General features: G+C 40.0%; 1 protein-coding gene across 1 annotated transcript in view; it reads left to right on the top strand.

The window, feature by feature from the left end:
- astn2 (astrotactin 2) overlaps positions 1 to 15,313 on the top strand; it is a gene marked incomplete at both ends in the record, with an annotated part of 261,923 nt that overhangs the window by 68,700 nt on the left and 177,910 nt on the right. The window contains one exon of the mRNA XM_083929281.1: positions 13,106 to 13,535. Coding sequence (XP_083785407.1) covers positions 13,106 to 13,535 — 430 coding nt within the window. The remainder of the gene's footprint in view (positions 1 to 13,105; positions 13,536 to 15,313) is intronic.

The raw sequence follows: 15,313 nt of genomic DNA, 5'->3' as shown, positions 1-15,313 counted from the left end.
GTTTTTACCCCGGGTTTAGGTAAAAGTTAGTGTCAATAGGAACACTCTGCTGTATCTAACATGGAATATGTGGTGTTGAGCTGCCAGTGAAGTGAGAATGCATTGCTGTGATATGAGGAGCATGGGAATGACCAGGGATGGCAGGTTTCAGGGGGGAGCAGGAGTGAGTTTTTGATTTCATCTGGCACGAATGAACAAAGACTACCTTTCCCTTCAGCTGCTGGCGCTAACTGACAGGTCTACTCTCACAAGCTGTTGTGGTAACACTTGGCCGACAGCTGCAGATACAAATAAAGGCCTCACTTCAAGCTAAACGACAGGGAATATAACAAGGACTGAGGCCCCAGCTGCCTCTGATAGGGGTACATGAGCACAAGCACACAATAACACATAAAAACACCTATAATCACACATAGCTCCATTGCACCCGCAAGCTTTTAAGGCAAGGATACTGTGTTTATTTCTCTAGCAGAGAGCAGTCATTCATTTCACAGTTTTAGTCGTATGTTTATTCTCTATTCTGTAAAATACCACACAATTGCTCCTGACGTCAAAAAAGAACAATATGAGTAATCCTTGTAAGCCTTGAAACACATTTTTTAAAAGATATGGTCCTCCAAGCAAAATGGGGAAAAAATGACTATGTGCGTCCACTGTTATTTTCCCACATACTGCTCTTTACAAGTATGCACCATTGTCCACACACAGATGCCTGTATCTTTACAAAAGAAAAAATCCATTGCCTGCTCCTTTCACTTCACAGTCTCTCCTTTTTCTCAATCAAAGTCACCCCAAGGGCCTCATTGTCCAGGCCCTCCTATTGCCTTGTTATCAACAGCTGTAGCAAGCCTGTATTGGCCCCGTGTGACACCACTGCAAATATTGGCATTACCTTTCTAATCACATATCTTTCTCTGAAATGTCACAGAGGCGGGCACGTGTGCTTACAGTTGGCTTACACTGCCTCAGTGTGAAGTGATAATTTTTCTCCTATAAAAGCAAATGGAAGAGCTGTGATTTTGGTGTGGCTGTGGGGGCATTGCAGTCCCTTCTTTTCCAGCTGTACTAATTTGCCACAGTAATGAGTAAGCAGCGGTGCATGGTCATCAGGCAATTATATTTGGTTACCATGCAAACAACGAGCATCACGGGATGTCATTATACTGAGAAATGTACCCAGGCTCCATGACAATGGTCGGGGAAAAACAAATGCCAGCCATTATTGAAATGTGGACCCATTTTTTTGAGAATTTATTTGGTTTTTGAAATGCAAAATGTTTATCCTGAAGGGATTCCCTCACGGGTAGCACACTGATGCATTCAGTTATCCGTTTTAGTTTTTTACACTATTCAGTTGCCTTTTTTGTTATTTTTTCTCCTGCATTTCATGAAGTGTAATTACATCAAATAAAACTCACAGACGGACTCCGCATGGTCTGCTCTGTAATTATTTTTTTTAATGTAAAAAAAACAACATTCAGTCAAAGGCCATCATTTTTGAAATATTAAAATAAAATTGAAAAGCCTAATTTACATTGAACTATATTCATCTGGAAAACAAACAGACTGAGGAAATTGATACAAAAGATATTTGTTTTCATTCATAGGGAAGGCCAAAACACATTTATGTATGATTACACTTTGAAATGCCCATTGGGTAGTACAATGGAAAGCCGGCTGCTCAGTTGGATTAGACATGATGCAGAGCCCCACTTTTCCTCCATTATGAAATATAACCACTTTAATTGCTGTCATGCTGTCAGAAATTTGAAGTCCATGTTCTTTTACAGCATGTATAACATTTCAATTTAGTATGCACAAGGGGACTCAATTAAGGATGTGATTTAAAAAAAAATATCAATTTAAATAAGTTTTGGTGAGGAAAGTTTATCTTATGTTCCTGACTAAAACAGTTGTTGCAAAGCTTGTGTATATTACTGGCTGTAGAAATCTCATACACCACTGCGCTCTGCATGCTAATGCTAAATGTCCATCTCTGTATGTCCACAAATCTTTACATTGGTTAACTTGTATATAAAGGGGGCATTGTCTTGCATGACAATTACAGGCTAATTGGGAGACAATTGGAGTGAAGTAGGGGTGGAACGGTATGCTTGTCACGGTTCGGTACACATGTTTACCGTTCGGTTTATAAGGTGCAACGTAGCGCAAGCCTTCATGACCGCTGTCCTTTCTCGTCTCAGTGGGTCAAATCCCGGCGTGCTGGGAGACTTGCTCCATGCACTCCCTGTAGGCACGTGGCCACAACGCACACACTCTTCTTAGCGGGTTTCTGAATCCTCTTGGCAACAGCCCACTAAGCTCTGCTCTGTTGTTGTTCTCAATTGTTTCTGTCTGGTTAATTTCCGTGGTTAGATCACCACCGCAATTTTTTTTTCTACTCTGAAAAAAAGAAAGGTTAACCAGGGAATGGACAGAGACGTTTTTGTTTCTGTCACTGTCAAGCCTATGTTTACTCTGCAGCCATTTCTGGGTGTAAAGAGGATAAGTTGGGAAGGCATTTTCAGAAAAATCATGCTACTCTGCATTTAGTTACATTCATTTTTGTCAGTCCAGTTTTTATTGAATAAACTAATGTTTCATATCTGCTTGTCAGCCTGGTAAAGTAACTAGTAACTGAAGTAACCAGATAAATGTAGTGCAGTAAAAAGTAGAGTATTTCCACTGATTTGTAGTGGAGTAGAAGTATAAAGTAGCATGTAAATAAAATATTCAAGTAAAGGACAAGAGCCTCAAACTTGTACTTTAGTCAAATAATTGAGTGAAAATCTCTGGTTAACAGGTGTCCATTTAACAAGGATTGTTTTTTGACAAGCTTGTTGCTTTGAAGCCTATGACTACTATTTACATTGATAAAATAAAGACAATATATGTACTTCTATGTCTCTGCATTGTTTTACAATATCCACTAATGTGATGCTTATATTTTTCCGGCCCCTCAAATTACTTTAATAGCCCTGATGTAGCCTATTTCAGTTAGTTCAGTGATGCTGTTTGTGCCCATTTTAGTGAAAGAAAACCTATTATTTCATTTTATTCATATTCATTTTTTAAGATTTGATAATGTATAAGTGATTATATTCTTACCTAGAAGGCAAACAATTTTTTACCTTTTTGCCCAATAAATATATGAATGCGTAAATGCAGCATGGTCTCTCCTACTGTTTCAAAATCTCACTCCACTTTTATTTAAGATTATTAATCCCAAGCTAGCTACCTCATTGTTTCAGGTTTTGCATGATTGCATGACATATCCTTAAGAATATCTGATAAAAAAAAAAAATCTAATTATTAGGCTATAGATCTGATACATGGTATTTTTAGAATCTAAAAGAAAAAGAAAAAAACCCCGAACCGAACCGAAAAACGTGACCCCAAAACCGTGATATGAACCGAACAGTGGATTTTGTGAATCGTTCCACCCCTAGAGTGAATGTATTGTATGTTGCCAAAGGAGGTTCACATAAACATTTACATTCACCCTGCCATGTAGCTGTACAAGTGGCCATGTTGCAGAAAACGTCCCTCAAACCATGACACTTCCTCCACCAAATTCCACTGACTTCTTTACACACTTTGGGTACAGTCTTTTCCCAGTCCTAAGTACGTAATGTTTTCCACCAGACCCAAATAAAATGAACTTACTCTCAGCACTTAAGTGCACTCTGGACTAGTTCTCCTCTGTCCACACAACATGCTCCTTAGCAAAGGCTAGTCTAGCCTTTTCATTATTTCTACTGATGAGAGGTTTTGTCACTGCAGAGTGGGCTTTCAGTCCAAATTTTCTGAAAATACACTGTGTACCAAGACGGATCCTTGCCCTGTTCATCACTGAACAGGCAAGCAATTCCAGCTGCAGTGTCAAACCGATTCCCCATTGATAATCTTTGCACAATCATCTCCTCTTGTGCACTTGTTTAACCCTTACACTTTGACGACCAGCCTTTTTTAGGGACTTGAATGAATGAATATGTGTCCTTGTAAAGTTTCAGTATTCTTGAAATCACAGACTTTGAACGCCCAACATCTTTTGCAATGGCTGATAGGGTCATCCCTTTGGCCTTCATCCGGACAACCTGCTGTTGCAGGGTTTCAGTAACCTTAGAGCGACTTGCTGTCTTGCAATGTGACCAGGAGAGCTGCCAGATAAATAGGGTGTGTCTAATGATTAATTCTAAAATAGTCACCAGGTGCCAGATTAACACCAATAACTGTGAGGTATCTCAGTGCACTCTGGACCAGTTCTCCTCTGTCCACACAACATGCTCCTCAGCAAAGGAGAGTCTAGCCTTTTCATTCTTTCTGCTGATGAGCGGTTTGGTCACTACAAAGTGGGCTTTGAGTCCAAATTGTCTGAAAAGACAATGGCCCTCATTTATCAAATGAACATACGACAGAAAAACCGTGCACAGACCATTTCCAAGCAAACTTCGGCATTTATCAATTTGGACGTGAGCGGGAGCTACGAACAAATCTCACATCAGGTCTGAGATCTTGTACGCAAGTTTGAGCCTGTGGATTTGCGGTGCAGCACAGCAAAATCTGGCTGAAAATAATTAACAAACCTCAGCTGTCATTAAGAATAAGCAGTCACAAATTAAGAACAGATCAAAACGGAATCTTAAAACGAATTAAAAAAAAAATTGTGGTTGGAGCAATTGATTGTATTCATGTGCATCTGAAGGCACCATCCATGAATGAATATTCATCATTCAACAACATTCATCAATTGCAAATCTACCACTTGATAAATGTACAGGTGATTTGTGATGCCAAGCTATCGCTTTTAAACGTGGTGGCCAGGGGGGGGGCACACGTTTCTTTTATAATTCAAAACAGCTCGGCTCCAGCCCCCCGCGACCCCGACAGGGACAAGCGGTTGAAGATGAATGAATGAATGTGTTGGTGCGCGGCTGCAGGAATGCGCACTGCAGAGCCAAAGTCATCTCCTCGGTAAGTGGCTACACTGGATAAATTGCATTAAATCAAACAAGGATTCAGATGATTGACATTTGGGCATGGTTCTTCTAGGTGACAAAGGTTATCCTCTAATGGAATACCTAATAACCCCGCTGGCAAACCCCGCTACAGAGCAGGAGCGCAGGCTCAACAGTGCGCACACACGCACACGGGTCACAGTGGAGCGCTGCTTCCGGTGGACTGCCTCCGTTATTCTTTTACATACAGCGTTTTTATGGGCCCCTTTTATTCCACTCTTAAGACTGCCAAAAAGCACATCTTTATTTTGCTCCATCTCGGGTGTCAGGATGCCGATCTGTGTGTCGGAAAAGTTTCTTTTCCTCCCAGCGTTTCTCCTCTGCATGTTTGACCTCAGTGGGCGAGGCCTCCGAACCAGAAATATTTAAGGCCGTAACATGTTAATGACGATCAAATTCAGCCGCCGCATTTATCAAGGCCCGCTCCTTCCCGCTGAGATTGGTCAGATACGAATGTTTCATAAATCACACGTATGAATTTGTCATACGACCAATTCTGCGCTCATATCTGCGCCCGTTTTCACGCAAGATTGATAAATGAGGGCCACTGTGTGCCAAGACAGATCCATGCCCTGTTCAGCAATGAACTGGCAAGTATTGAGCATTCAATTCAAATTCTGAACAGTAAGAAAATAACAGTATTTCAGAATGAATCAAGTATTAATAACCTGTTCCCTAATTTAGATCTCCAGTGTATATAGTCAGTGCAACACTGGCAACCAGCTTACCAGTCAAAACACATTTTGTATCATGATTTGACATACAGACAATTGAAAACCACATGCAAATAAGTATTGAAGCTTCTGATGTGTAGGAATCAACTAAAATGTTAAGCTTTTGCAATATTGGTTTGCAGTCGTACTGTGAGTATACAACTAATATTGTAAAAATCAGATAGGAAATTTATATTGCTTTCTTCGATGTTTGACATGGCTAAAAAATATTTCTGTGTAAGTGTAGCATATATATAAAGAACTTCCTTTGCAGAACTGAGATGTCATTTATCTACATAATCTATGGTATCTATGCAGCCCTTGTCTCTCTGTACAGGCCCAAAGCTTAGAGGGGCCGAAACAGACTTATTGTATGGCTGAGAGAGGAATTGGTAGATGTAGGGCATGGGCTAAAGCTAGAAAAAGCCTGGGAGAGAAGTATTGGGTGGGCAGGAGCACCACACCAGCAAATCAGTCCTGATTCTCTGTTATAATTCACAAGACCAGGGCTCAAGACAGCATTATCTGCCCTCAAATATTTTCCTTGTATGGGATAGAGCATTGTGACACTTAAAAGGGGAGGATAGAGAGGTGGAGTAATGAAGGGATAGGACTCAAGTCGATGCAAAAGGGGATGGGGAGTGGATGATGGAAACATGTATTAGTTCCCATGGCGAGAGGGAGAAAATGGAAAGGTCGACCTGGTGCTTTCCTGTTAAGCTGTGGGGGATTTTCATTCAGTTTTCAATCACAGTGTAATCAGATTTTATGATTAGGTATGGGCCTTTCGTCAGTGTAATTTCTCTAGTGATTTACATAACCAGGGCTGTGGACTTTTTTGAAACGGTCTTCAGTCATTTCAGAATAGATTATTTCACTTCAATCAAAAACTTTACCACTGGAGATGTAATACATATTTATGCATAAGCCTTCTTAAAACAGGTGCCTTTATATAGAACTTTTGTCAACAAAGGAACAAACTCTGTATTAAACAAGACCACATACAGATGCAAAGAACCAATATTGGACATGGGGTGAAAAATGGCCCTGATTTTGTGTTTGTAGATACTGTCAATCATTGAATTGATGAACTAGCCAGGCAGCTGAACCTTTTTTGTACATAAATTAAAACAGAATGAGTCAGGTTTGTGCCAACATGTTCCATTCTACTACCTTTAAAAACGGGTTTGTGTTATGCCAGGTTCAGCCCGATAAGAGCCTGACCTGACAGACGTAGGGTGTTGGGCGAAACAAAACATGAATGATGATGTTGTTGGTGCTGCTAGGTGGAAGTGTGAAACAGAGGAAATGTTAGTCATTTTTCTGTTGAGGCTTTTTCAAACACAAAGTAGCCAGTATCACACCAAGTGCTTCAGGTGCCATTGTTGGTTTACATTGGTCCCCATAGCAAATCATCAAGAAGGTAGTGAAAGGCAGCAAGCTATGATTTTTCAGTGAACAACATGTAGTGTATCATGTCTCTTGACCAAGTCATGTCAAGAATTTATGGCTTTATAATTGCCTTATCTGACCCAGTGAGAACAATTGTGTTGACTGAACCTGGCATGAAGCTAATATTAGTCTGGCTACATTGTGTCTGTATTATGTGTCTGAGACATGTAGCTGTTTCTCTGTGTCCAGGTAATACAGGCATAGCTTCTCCAAGGTGGATTAGCAGAGTGGAAAGATTAACCAGAGAGCCAAGCCCTGTCATTCACGCTGTGACTTCTAGTTGGACAGAAAGAATGGAGAGCAGATGCTAGGGCACATGCCGCTTGAGCTTCCTGCTGGGAGAAATGGATGGGAGGAACAGATACAACACATAGAGTGTAACAATGAGTGGGAGGTTGACAAATAAAAGACGGTGACAGAAGGAAAAAGTTGCAGAGAGAAGTAAAATATGTTGTTCTGCCTTTAAAGGTTTTTGCCTGACACACAGTGGCACGACATACACAAATACTCTGTAAAGGGTGTGTTTGTTTGCATACGAGGGCAGCATATGTACCATATAAGACTGTATGTACACCTGTGTGCATTTGGTTGTGCTAGCTTGCATGAGTATTCAATGCTTCTTGGCATGTCATCAGCCCTCCGTACTGCTGCTTGCAGCTTTCTTAAGAAACACTTTTCCAAACAACTTCACAGTCGTCACTGCGATTCCTTGGGTCCTGAGCAATACACTTGCCAGGATATAGTTGCATCCCCTTGGATATAGATAGGGTATACACATCTTTTGCGGCTAGCTATATGGGACCAAGCTATTTCTGGGAACAGAAGCGTTCATTCCGAAAGTTACATCGGCGCTACTTGAAATGATTCCTGCAACATTACATCACCGGTCTCTGTCTGCATCCGTTCCTCTAATGTACTGTTGTGAGAAACGGAGAGTGAGCTGTATCCATCATGCCTTTCAGCACATCTATTTGACTATCTGAATTCAGCATGTGACTCTTTTACAGTAGCATTTGCTCCAAACAAAACCCTAGAGATTGATACAGTCCAATCTTCACTTGGACCAGGAAGTTGATGGTTGCTCAGGTTCAGTGAGCTGCAACCTCCACTGTGCACAGATGGTGGCTAAACCACAGAGCATGTGTTGAATGTGTTGGCTTTGTGCCTTGTTGTTCCGATGCATAAAGACGGTTATCGGGATCATAAGGGAGTCATTTATGACAAAGTACATATAAAAGTTACATTTTTTTATACATCTCCGGCCTCCACAGAAGCTATTAAACCAAAAATCAAACATGGATCAATATACAATTCAATTTGAGTTAGCATGTGCCTGTTATTATCAATTTAGACAACATATTTGTGCATCACAATATCTTGATATACAATTTCATCACAAATAATAAGCGGATAATAAATTATCATATTGAATTATTGCTCAGACCTAGTGTTTATTACCACGTTAGAGTTGATAGGTTGTGCTGCACTTACAGTCATTTCAATGTATGTCATCAAACTAAATAATATTACTGATATTTCTAATTTGGTGTCATTAAGTATCCATCCTGCTCCAGCAGTTGAATTTGTATTCTACCTATTGAAGTAGTTTACCTAGCCCTGCCCTGCATATACTAAAACGATGCCAAAGGGTTACCCACGAGTTGTGACTTCATGCTGCTCAATTCTGTTTCGAGTACATAATGTAGCAAAGCATCTGCCTAGACATCTGCTATTTCATATAAATGGGCCAAAGAGAGGTGACACATCTGAGAGATCTGCATTGACAGTGCTATTTCTGTCCTCAACTGAAGAAACACCATCAGAATTGAGTGACATTGCAGACATTGGACATAACAGCAGACATTTGCAGAAATAATATCAGAGCATAACAACTCCACAAACACATGCAAGGTGTTGCTAGAGGAAATGTTGACCACAAATTATGCAAGACAACCTACCTAGTTGGAAAAAACAAGTAATTTGAAAGCGATTATATCATATTGCCCTCATCATTTAAGAAAAAAACTTGCATTGGAAAATATCTTGTGCAAATACTTACTTAGTTCTATGAGTAAGTACTATTCTGGCTAACAGACTGAGAGTTTCCTCAACAACTTTAACAATCCAAAGATTGTGGTTGAGATCTTATTAATTTTACCCTTATTCATATCATTAAGTTGTTTGTCTAAAACAGCCAGGGAAAAAAATGGAAGTTTCTAGGAGCCATGTTAATCACGTTGTGTTGTCACCTAAGCCAGCCATCTAAACAAATTCTGTTCATTGATCTCATATAGTGGTGGATATTTTAGTCTAATGTGTTTTGAATGAGGAGAAAACTAAATTACTAGAACGTATTCTGCTCATATTTTATAATGTAGCCTATGCTATTGATTTCTTTCTTATCACCCATCCCAAAACAGCATCAAGAGATTTTATTTTCATGGCAAATTTTATGAAATTAAGTAAACACTACACTTATCTAAAGTTCAGTTAACATGTCCCAGTGACAGTGTGGTTTAGTATTTATACAAAATCATTTCTAACTCATCCTTACTCATAGTTTTCTCCACTTCATTTTTGACGTTATGCACTCAACACATATCATTCTGACTATCACTGGTTGTTATTATTTGCAACAAAAAAATACAAACCTGCCGCTGTCCTTCTACACATGTAGTTTAAAGATGACTTTCATGGCTAAACTGAGGTAATAGCTTAATCTGAGGAATTTGCTGGTATAATGTCTGTTGGAAAAAAAGGTTCACCAAAAGTGTTGAATAATTCAGTGCAGGTGCTTGTCGCCAAATTATACATTCAATCTGAGCATTGGAGCTGCTGCAAGTGAGCCTGGCAGGGGATGATGAAAGGAAAGAGGCAACATGATCCACAGTAGAGCGGAAAAAGGGGAATGAGTGGATAGGAAATGAAAGGTAAAAAGCGGGCATAACAGGAAAAAGGCCGGGAATTTAGAGGAGATGGGTGCAGAGAGGAAAACAAAAGGCAAGAGGAATGAATAACACACAAAGTGTTTCTGATGGAAAATGGGAGCAATATTAGGGGGGGAAAAATGCAAATCACATATTGAAGTAAATCTATACCACGGAAAAGAGTGAAATTATGGGTTTTCTAGCCACTCTCCTCCCCGTGAAGTCACTTAGGACTAAAGCAGCAGAGATTTGTAGTGTCTGAAGATAAACAGAAAACCCATTTTCCCTCATGGCTACATATGCCACTGCAAATTTATATGGCTGTTGTGCTGGAGAGTGGAAGAGAGATGTGATCAAACATGAAGGGGAATGGAGATGGAGAGACTTGCAGTAAAAGAGAGGGCGCAAGAACAAAAGGCGAGAACAGTGGGAAGTGCAAAGAAAAACATTGTGAGATGATACAGGAAAGGGAATTTGAGATAATTTTAAGGGCACTGATGTGACAGTCAAATTAACAGGGATATGAAAAGGACAAAGCTGAAATGTGGTGTATATATAGCTTTTTAGTGTTCTCACTGTAACTGCTTACCAAGTATGCAGAATTAAGGTTGTAAATGTCAAATATGTCCTACCAGTTTGTGGTGTTACTGTAAAAGGTGTAATTACTTAAAATTACTGTGACAAACAGACAATTCCTTCTTTACTTTCCAGTGACAATCAACTGATGTGTTACAGCAGTGTTGAGATGAATAAAGACATCATGAAGTTACGGGAAATATATTTGTCTTATGTTTTAGGCTGCTAAAAGAACTATTTTAAATGGAAATTTCAACTGTTTATCATAGCAATTTCTTTCAGTGGTGCTGCAGAGCCACACAATGTCACTCCATTATCACTCTGCTGCTAAAATGAAACAAAAGTCTTCGTTTTTGCCATTCTTCAGGGGGAATTAATGTGGAAGTGCAAGCGAAGGAGAGTTTGCTGGACTGCATTTCTGCAAAGCTGCCATCCTATTGGAGATTAATGAACAAGTTTGTCCGTGATACTAGTCCTCTCTGGGTTGCCTCCCCTCTCAACATAGTTTGATTTATGGACACCCAACAGTGCATGAGTTATAATTTCGGAGGGGTTTGTTTTTCCTCATGAAGATGGAATTTTAAATGTTGATGTGATGAATGACCCCTTGTGGATTTTATTTATTATTCTGTCGTGATTTAATTTCTGTGTGAGCGTCTGCGTGCGTCCTGTTGCTGAAGTCTATGTATGTGTGTGTGTGCGTGTGCGTGTGCGTGTGCGTGTGCGTGTGCGTGTGTGTGCGTGTGCGTGTGTGTGTGTGTGTGTGTGATTTTGTGAATATCACCACATCTTTAAATATGTGCCTGCAAAAGTACTGACCTTGCATTTTTCATCAGACATTAGGAATATATATTGCCTTAAAGTTGCCACGTCTTGCTGAATCAAATACTACGTCTCACCTATGGGATGTCATTGTGGGGGGAAAAAAATCAAAGAATAAGTCATGTCCTCCCTTTCTTTCTACCATTCTGTCTGTGTGTATATATTTACTTTATCAGCCGGCCACAGCATGTATGTCAGGGTGTTTGATGTTTCTGTGATGGTGAGATATTGAACCAACCGTAGATAAATGTGATGCTCCTTGGTAAATTTACAGGACCTCAGAAAAAAAAGAAGAATGGACCACAGGAAGAGGGCAAAACAGGCTAACATTCCTGGTGCATTGGTGTGTGTGACACTCCAAAGATATGAGTCTAGATCATGCTCTAGATGCAGCACTGCTACAAAGACAATAATTTCTACCTTACTTCTGTGCTGGAGAAACAATATAGATAGGTTTTTTTCAATGTAATGCGACCCGTACTGGTAGTCGTGCAGAACATCTACCATTTCTGAATCGTATGGTGTCTAATTAAAAGTGAGGAAGTGCTTATTCAACTCTGCAAGGTTTTAGTTTATGATTTTGTTGTTGATGTTGGGCTGCATTAAATTGTAAGGTAATACTTGTATATCATCTCCTGTATTTTCCAGTGTCCATATCTGTATATGACTGTATGCAGATCTCTATTGTGTATCTGACTGCAGAAAGTGAAAATTGTGCTTACAAAGTGCTAATTTTGAGCAGTAAATATTGGTAATGTGCTGTACAGCAATTTCACTGTGCTAGTGTGTTTGTATGTGTGAACGTGTATTAGTGTGTATCTGTATCCTTCCTACCTTCAAATTACTCGCTAATGTTATCATTGCTGCAGGGGGTGCCCTGTGTTCCATTCTTCTTCTCTCTTTTCCTAAAGAAGTCCAGGATTACTTAATAACCAGCTTCCTTTGTTTTAAAATGGAGCGTCCTTCATAACAATGCCAAAAAAAAAAAAGATTATACAGTAGTATACACCAGTAAGTATTTAGAGAGAGAGAGAGTTTTTAAGTTTTCTCCAGTATTAAAGGAATCCATAGAAAGTCTTCAATGCAAACTGAGACTGCTAATAGCTAATTCGCCAATTTGCCAAAATGTAAATGGAGCGTGAACTGACACACGGTTTCAGACTTTGAAAAAAACCTGCTCTACAAAGATAAGTTTGCAGGGTTGTCGTTATTTTCCAGACCGGCCCCTTTTTACATATTAAATAGCTTGCTGTATATTTGACCAGTGCATCTTTATGTAGCTTAGGCACAAATTAGTCATTTAAGGACCTTGTTAGCTGCCTCATGTTGTTTTGACAACTCAGTTTATTAAAGTGGTGATCGCCAGATATTCGTTAATAGCTTGTAAATGGGGCTGATTGCCACCATTCAACCTAATAAAAGGACACTGGAGCAGAGAATGTCATTGGTATTGGTAGTGGTCTATTAAGTGTTTGTATTTTTACATTTATTTGTATGTAAAATATCAACAATACCGGTTAAGTTTCAGCATCAGCATTGTTGTCCCGAATTGGCTCCCTCACATTCTCTTTCTCTCTTCTCTCTTGCATTTATCCAGGGAGGCCTCATCGCCCTCCTCCTCTTAATTCTCCTCTTTACCCTCGTCCTGTATACCCGCCACCGATGGTGCAAGCGGCGCCGCATCCCCCAGAAGAGTGCCAGCACCGAGGCCACCCATGAGATCCACTACATTCCATCAGTTCTGCTCGGACCCCAGGGCCGTGACAGCTACCGAGGCTCTCGAGGCACACACCAGCATGGAAGCTCTGTCATCGGTATGCCCATCCGGGAGACCCCCATTCTTGATGATTACGACTGTGATGAGGAGGACCCAGGTGGGCACTCACTTAACTCCACACCCAACCAGCTCCACAACAAGATGAGCGACGGGAAGATCCAGGAGGACTACGGAGTTAACATTGGCATCGGTGGACACACAGACATGATGTGCAAGGAAAACGAAATTAAGCATAATTTTGAAAAGCGAGGTAGGTTGGTTGTCTAAATATATTTCCCTTGAAAAAGAATTGAGTATTATGAAACAAATTGCTGTATGTATACAATGGAGATTGAGTATATGATAGCTGTGAGATTGATTCTGAACAGCATGATTCAGTTTTTGTCTCTGTCATTCAATGACGCGCAACATGTAATAGAAAATCTGCTCAGTGGTAGTTTTGAGAGCATCATTTGTACATCCGTTGAGGCTCTCAGTGCCAGCTCCCCAGATGGCCCAGCCTGGACAGTTCAGTTTGGCTCTGTTCAGCCCAACCATGTTCTTGATAGCACAGCATGTCCTGCTTACATTCTGTCAAAAGTAAGCAGTTTTGTATGACTCACACCCTTACATCACAGTGGTAATGATAAGAATCCTGTATTCCATGAGTCGTATTATTAAATATGAGCTGTATTTTTTTCTGAAACCTCATCAACACTGAAACAACACTCATAACATAGCCATCGGGTACGTGTGTCAAGCAGTAATGTAATGCACTGCCATGTAATTTAATGTCATGGCTAAAGGTCAAGTGAAAGGGGCCATCCGCCTGGTTGATTAGATGCTGAGGTGTGTCAGTGGGTGGCCCGTTGACCTTGCTACACATAGTCAGGGGTCTGCAATTCAAGTGAGTGCAATAACTGTATCCAGTCACCAGAGAAAAAAAACTGGAAGTGATGCTGGTTGCTGTAGAGATTTCCAGACAAGTTATCCTCATATTATAATCTCAGGCTATGTAGCATTTGTTGATATCATATCTTGTTGAACTTGGGGTGCTCCTCTACAAAACATGACGTTAATAATTGAAAGGTGCTTATTGAGTCGGAGGGTGCCCTGGTTATTAGTGTCATACTCAATTATTCATGGGTGGAGTTTGTGTAAATGCCCTCTTGCTCCCATAGTATTTATCACTCTACATGATCAAATATACACAAGCGTCTTGCTTCTGCTGAAAAAAAAGGGATAAACCGCTGATAATTGAAAAAGTTTTAATAAAAGGTAACAGTATTTCATTTTGGTTTGTGTACATAGCTGATCAATGTTTGAAATTCTGAAGAAAGTGATAGAAAGTATTTACTTGCAGCTCAACAACGGTCCTAAGTCAATTTTAAGTAAACATAGCCTCATAGTCCTCAAACTTACATTTCAACAATGATAGAAACTCAAGGCTGGAATACATTGTGCTAAGACCTTATTTAAAAATGAAACAGAACATTATGGAACAAGAGCTTCATTTCTGCTCTATTTCCAAGTGGAAAGGCAGACTGTTGGGATTGGCTACTGGTAGAAAAGAGAAGTGAGGCAGAGGTCAGAGCGGTCAAGGCTCTTACTGTATAAGCCCATCTCTTGGGCCAATCACTGAATGATGCCATTAATGCAAGAGAAGAAAAAGGTGACAGCTGTCTCCATATGGCTCCAAGAAGAGACTGAGCAAAAAGACTTGATAGATGTACTTTTACTAATGTTCTGTTCATACCATAGCCATAGACAGTCGTTATAAAGGTGCAACCACCCTGCAACAGGGCTTTTATTAATATTTGACAAATGATCGGATTATAGTTTTTTTTTCTTCAAATGCAGTTCTTCAAACATTTTTCTATTAATCTCAACAATCTGGCATTTTCCAAGAGATAGTCATAAAAACCATCTCATTTGATGCCTCTGCTTCCAAATCTGTATTGTGTATAAAGCGCCAACATTTGAATACAGGGGCGATTAACTCCTGTACAACCTGTTCTATGCTGCTCGGCATCTGAAAAGTCTGCAAAT

The sequence above is a fragment of the Echiichthys vipera genome (genome assembly GCF_963691815.1).
Source record: "Echiichthys vipera genome assembly, chromosome: 16".
Lineage (NCBI taxonomy): Eukaryota > Metazoa > Chordata > Actinopteri > Perciformes > Trachinidae > Echiichthys > Echiichthys vipera.
The sequence above is the reverse complement of the archived record's forward strand: the minus strand, read 5'-3'. Positions and strand labels throughout refer to the sequence as shown.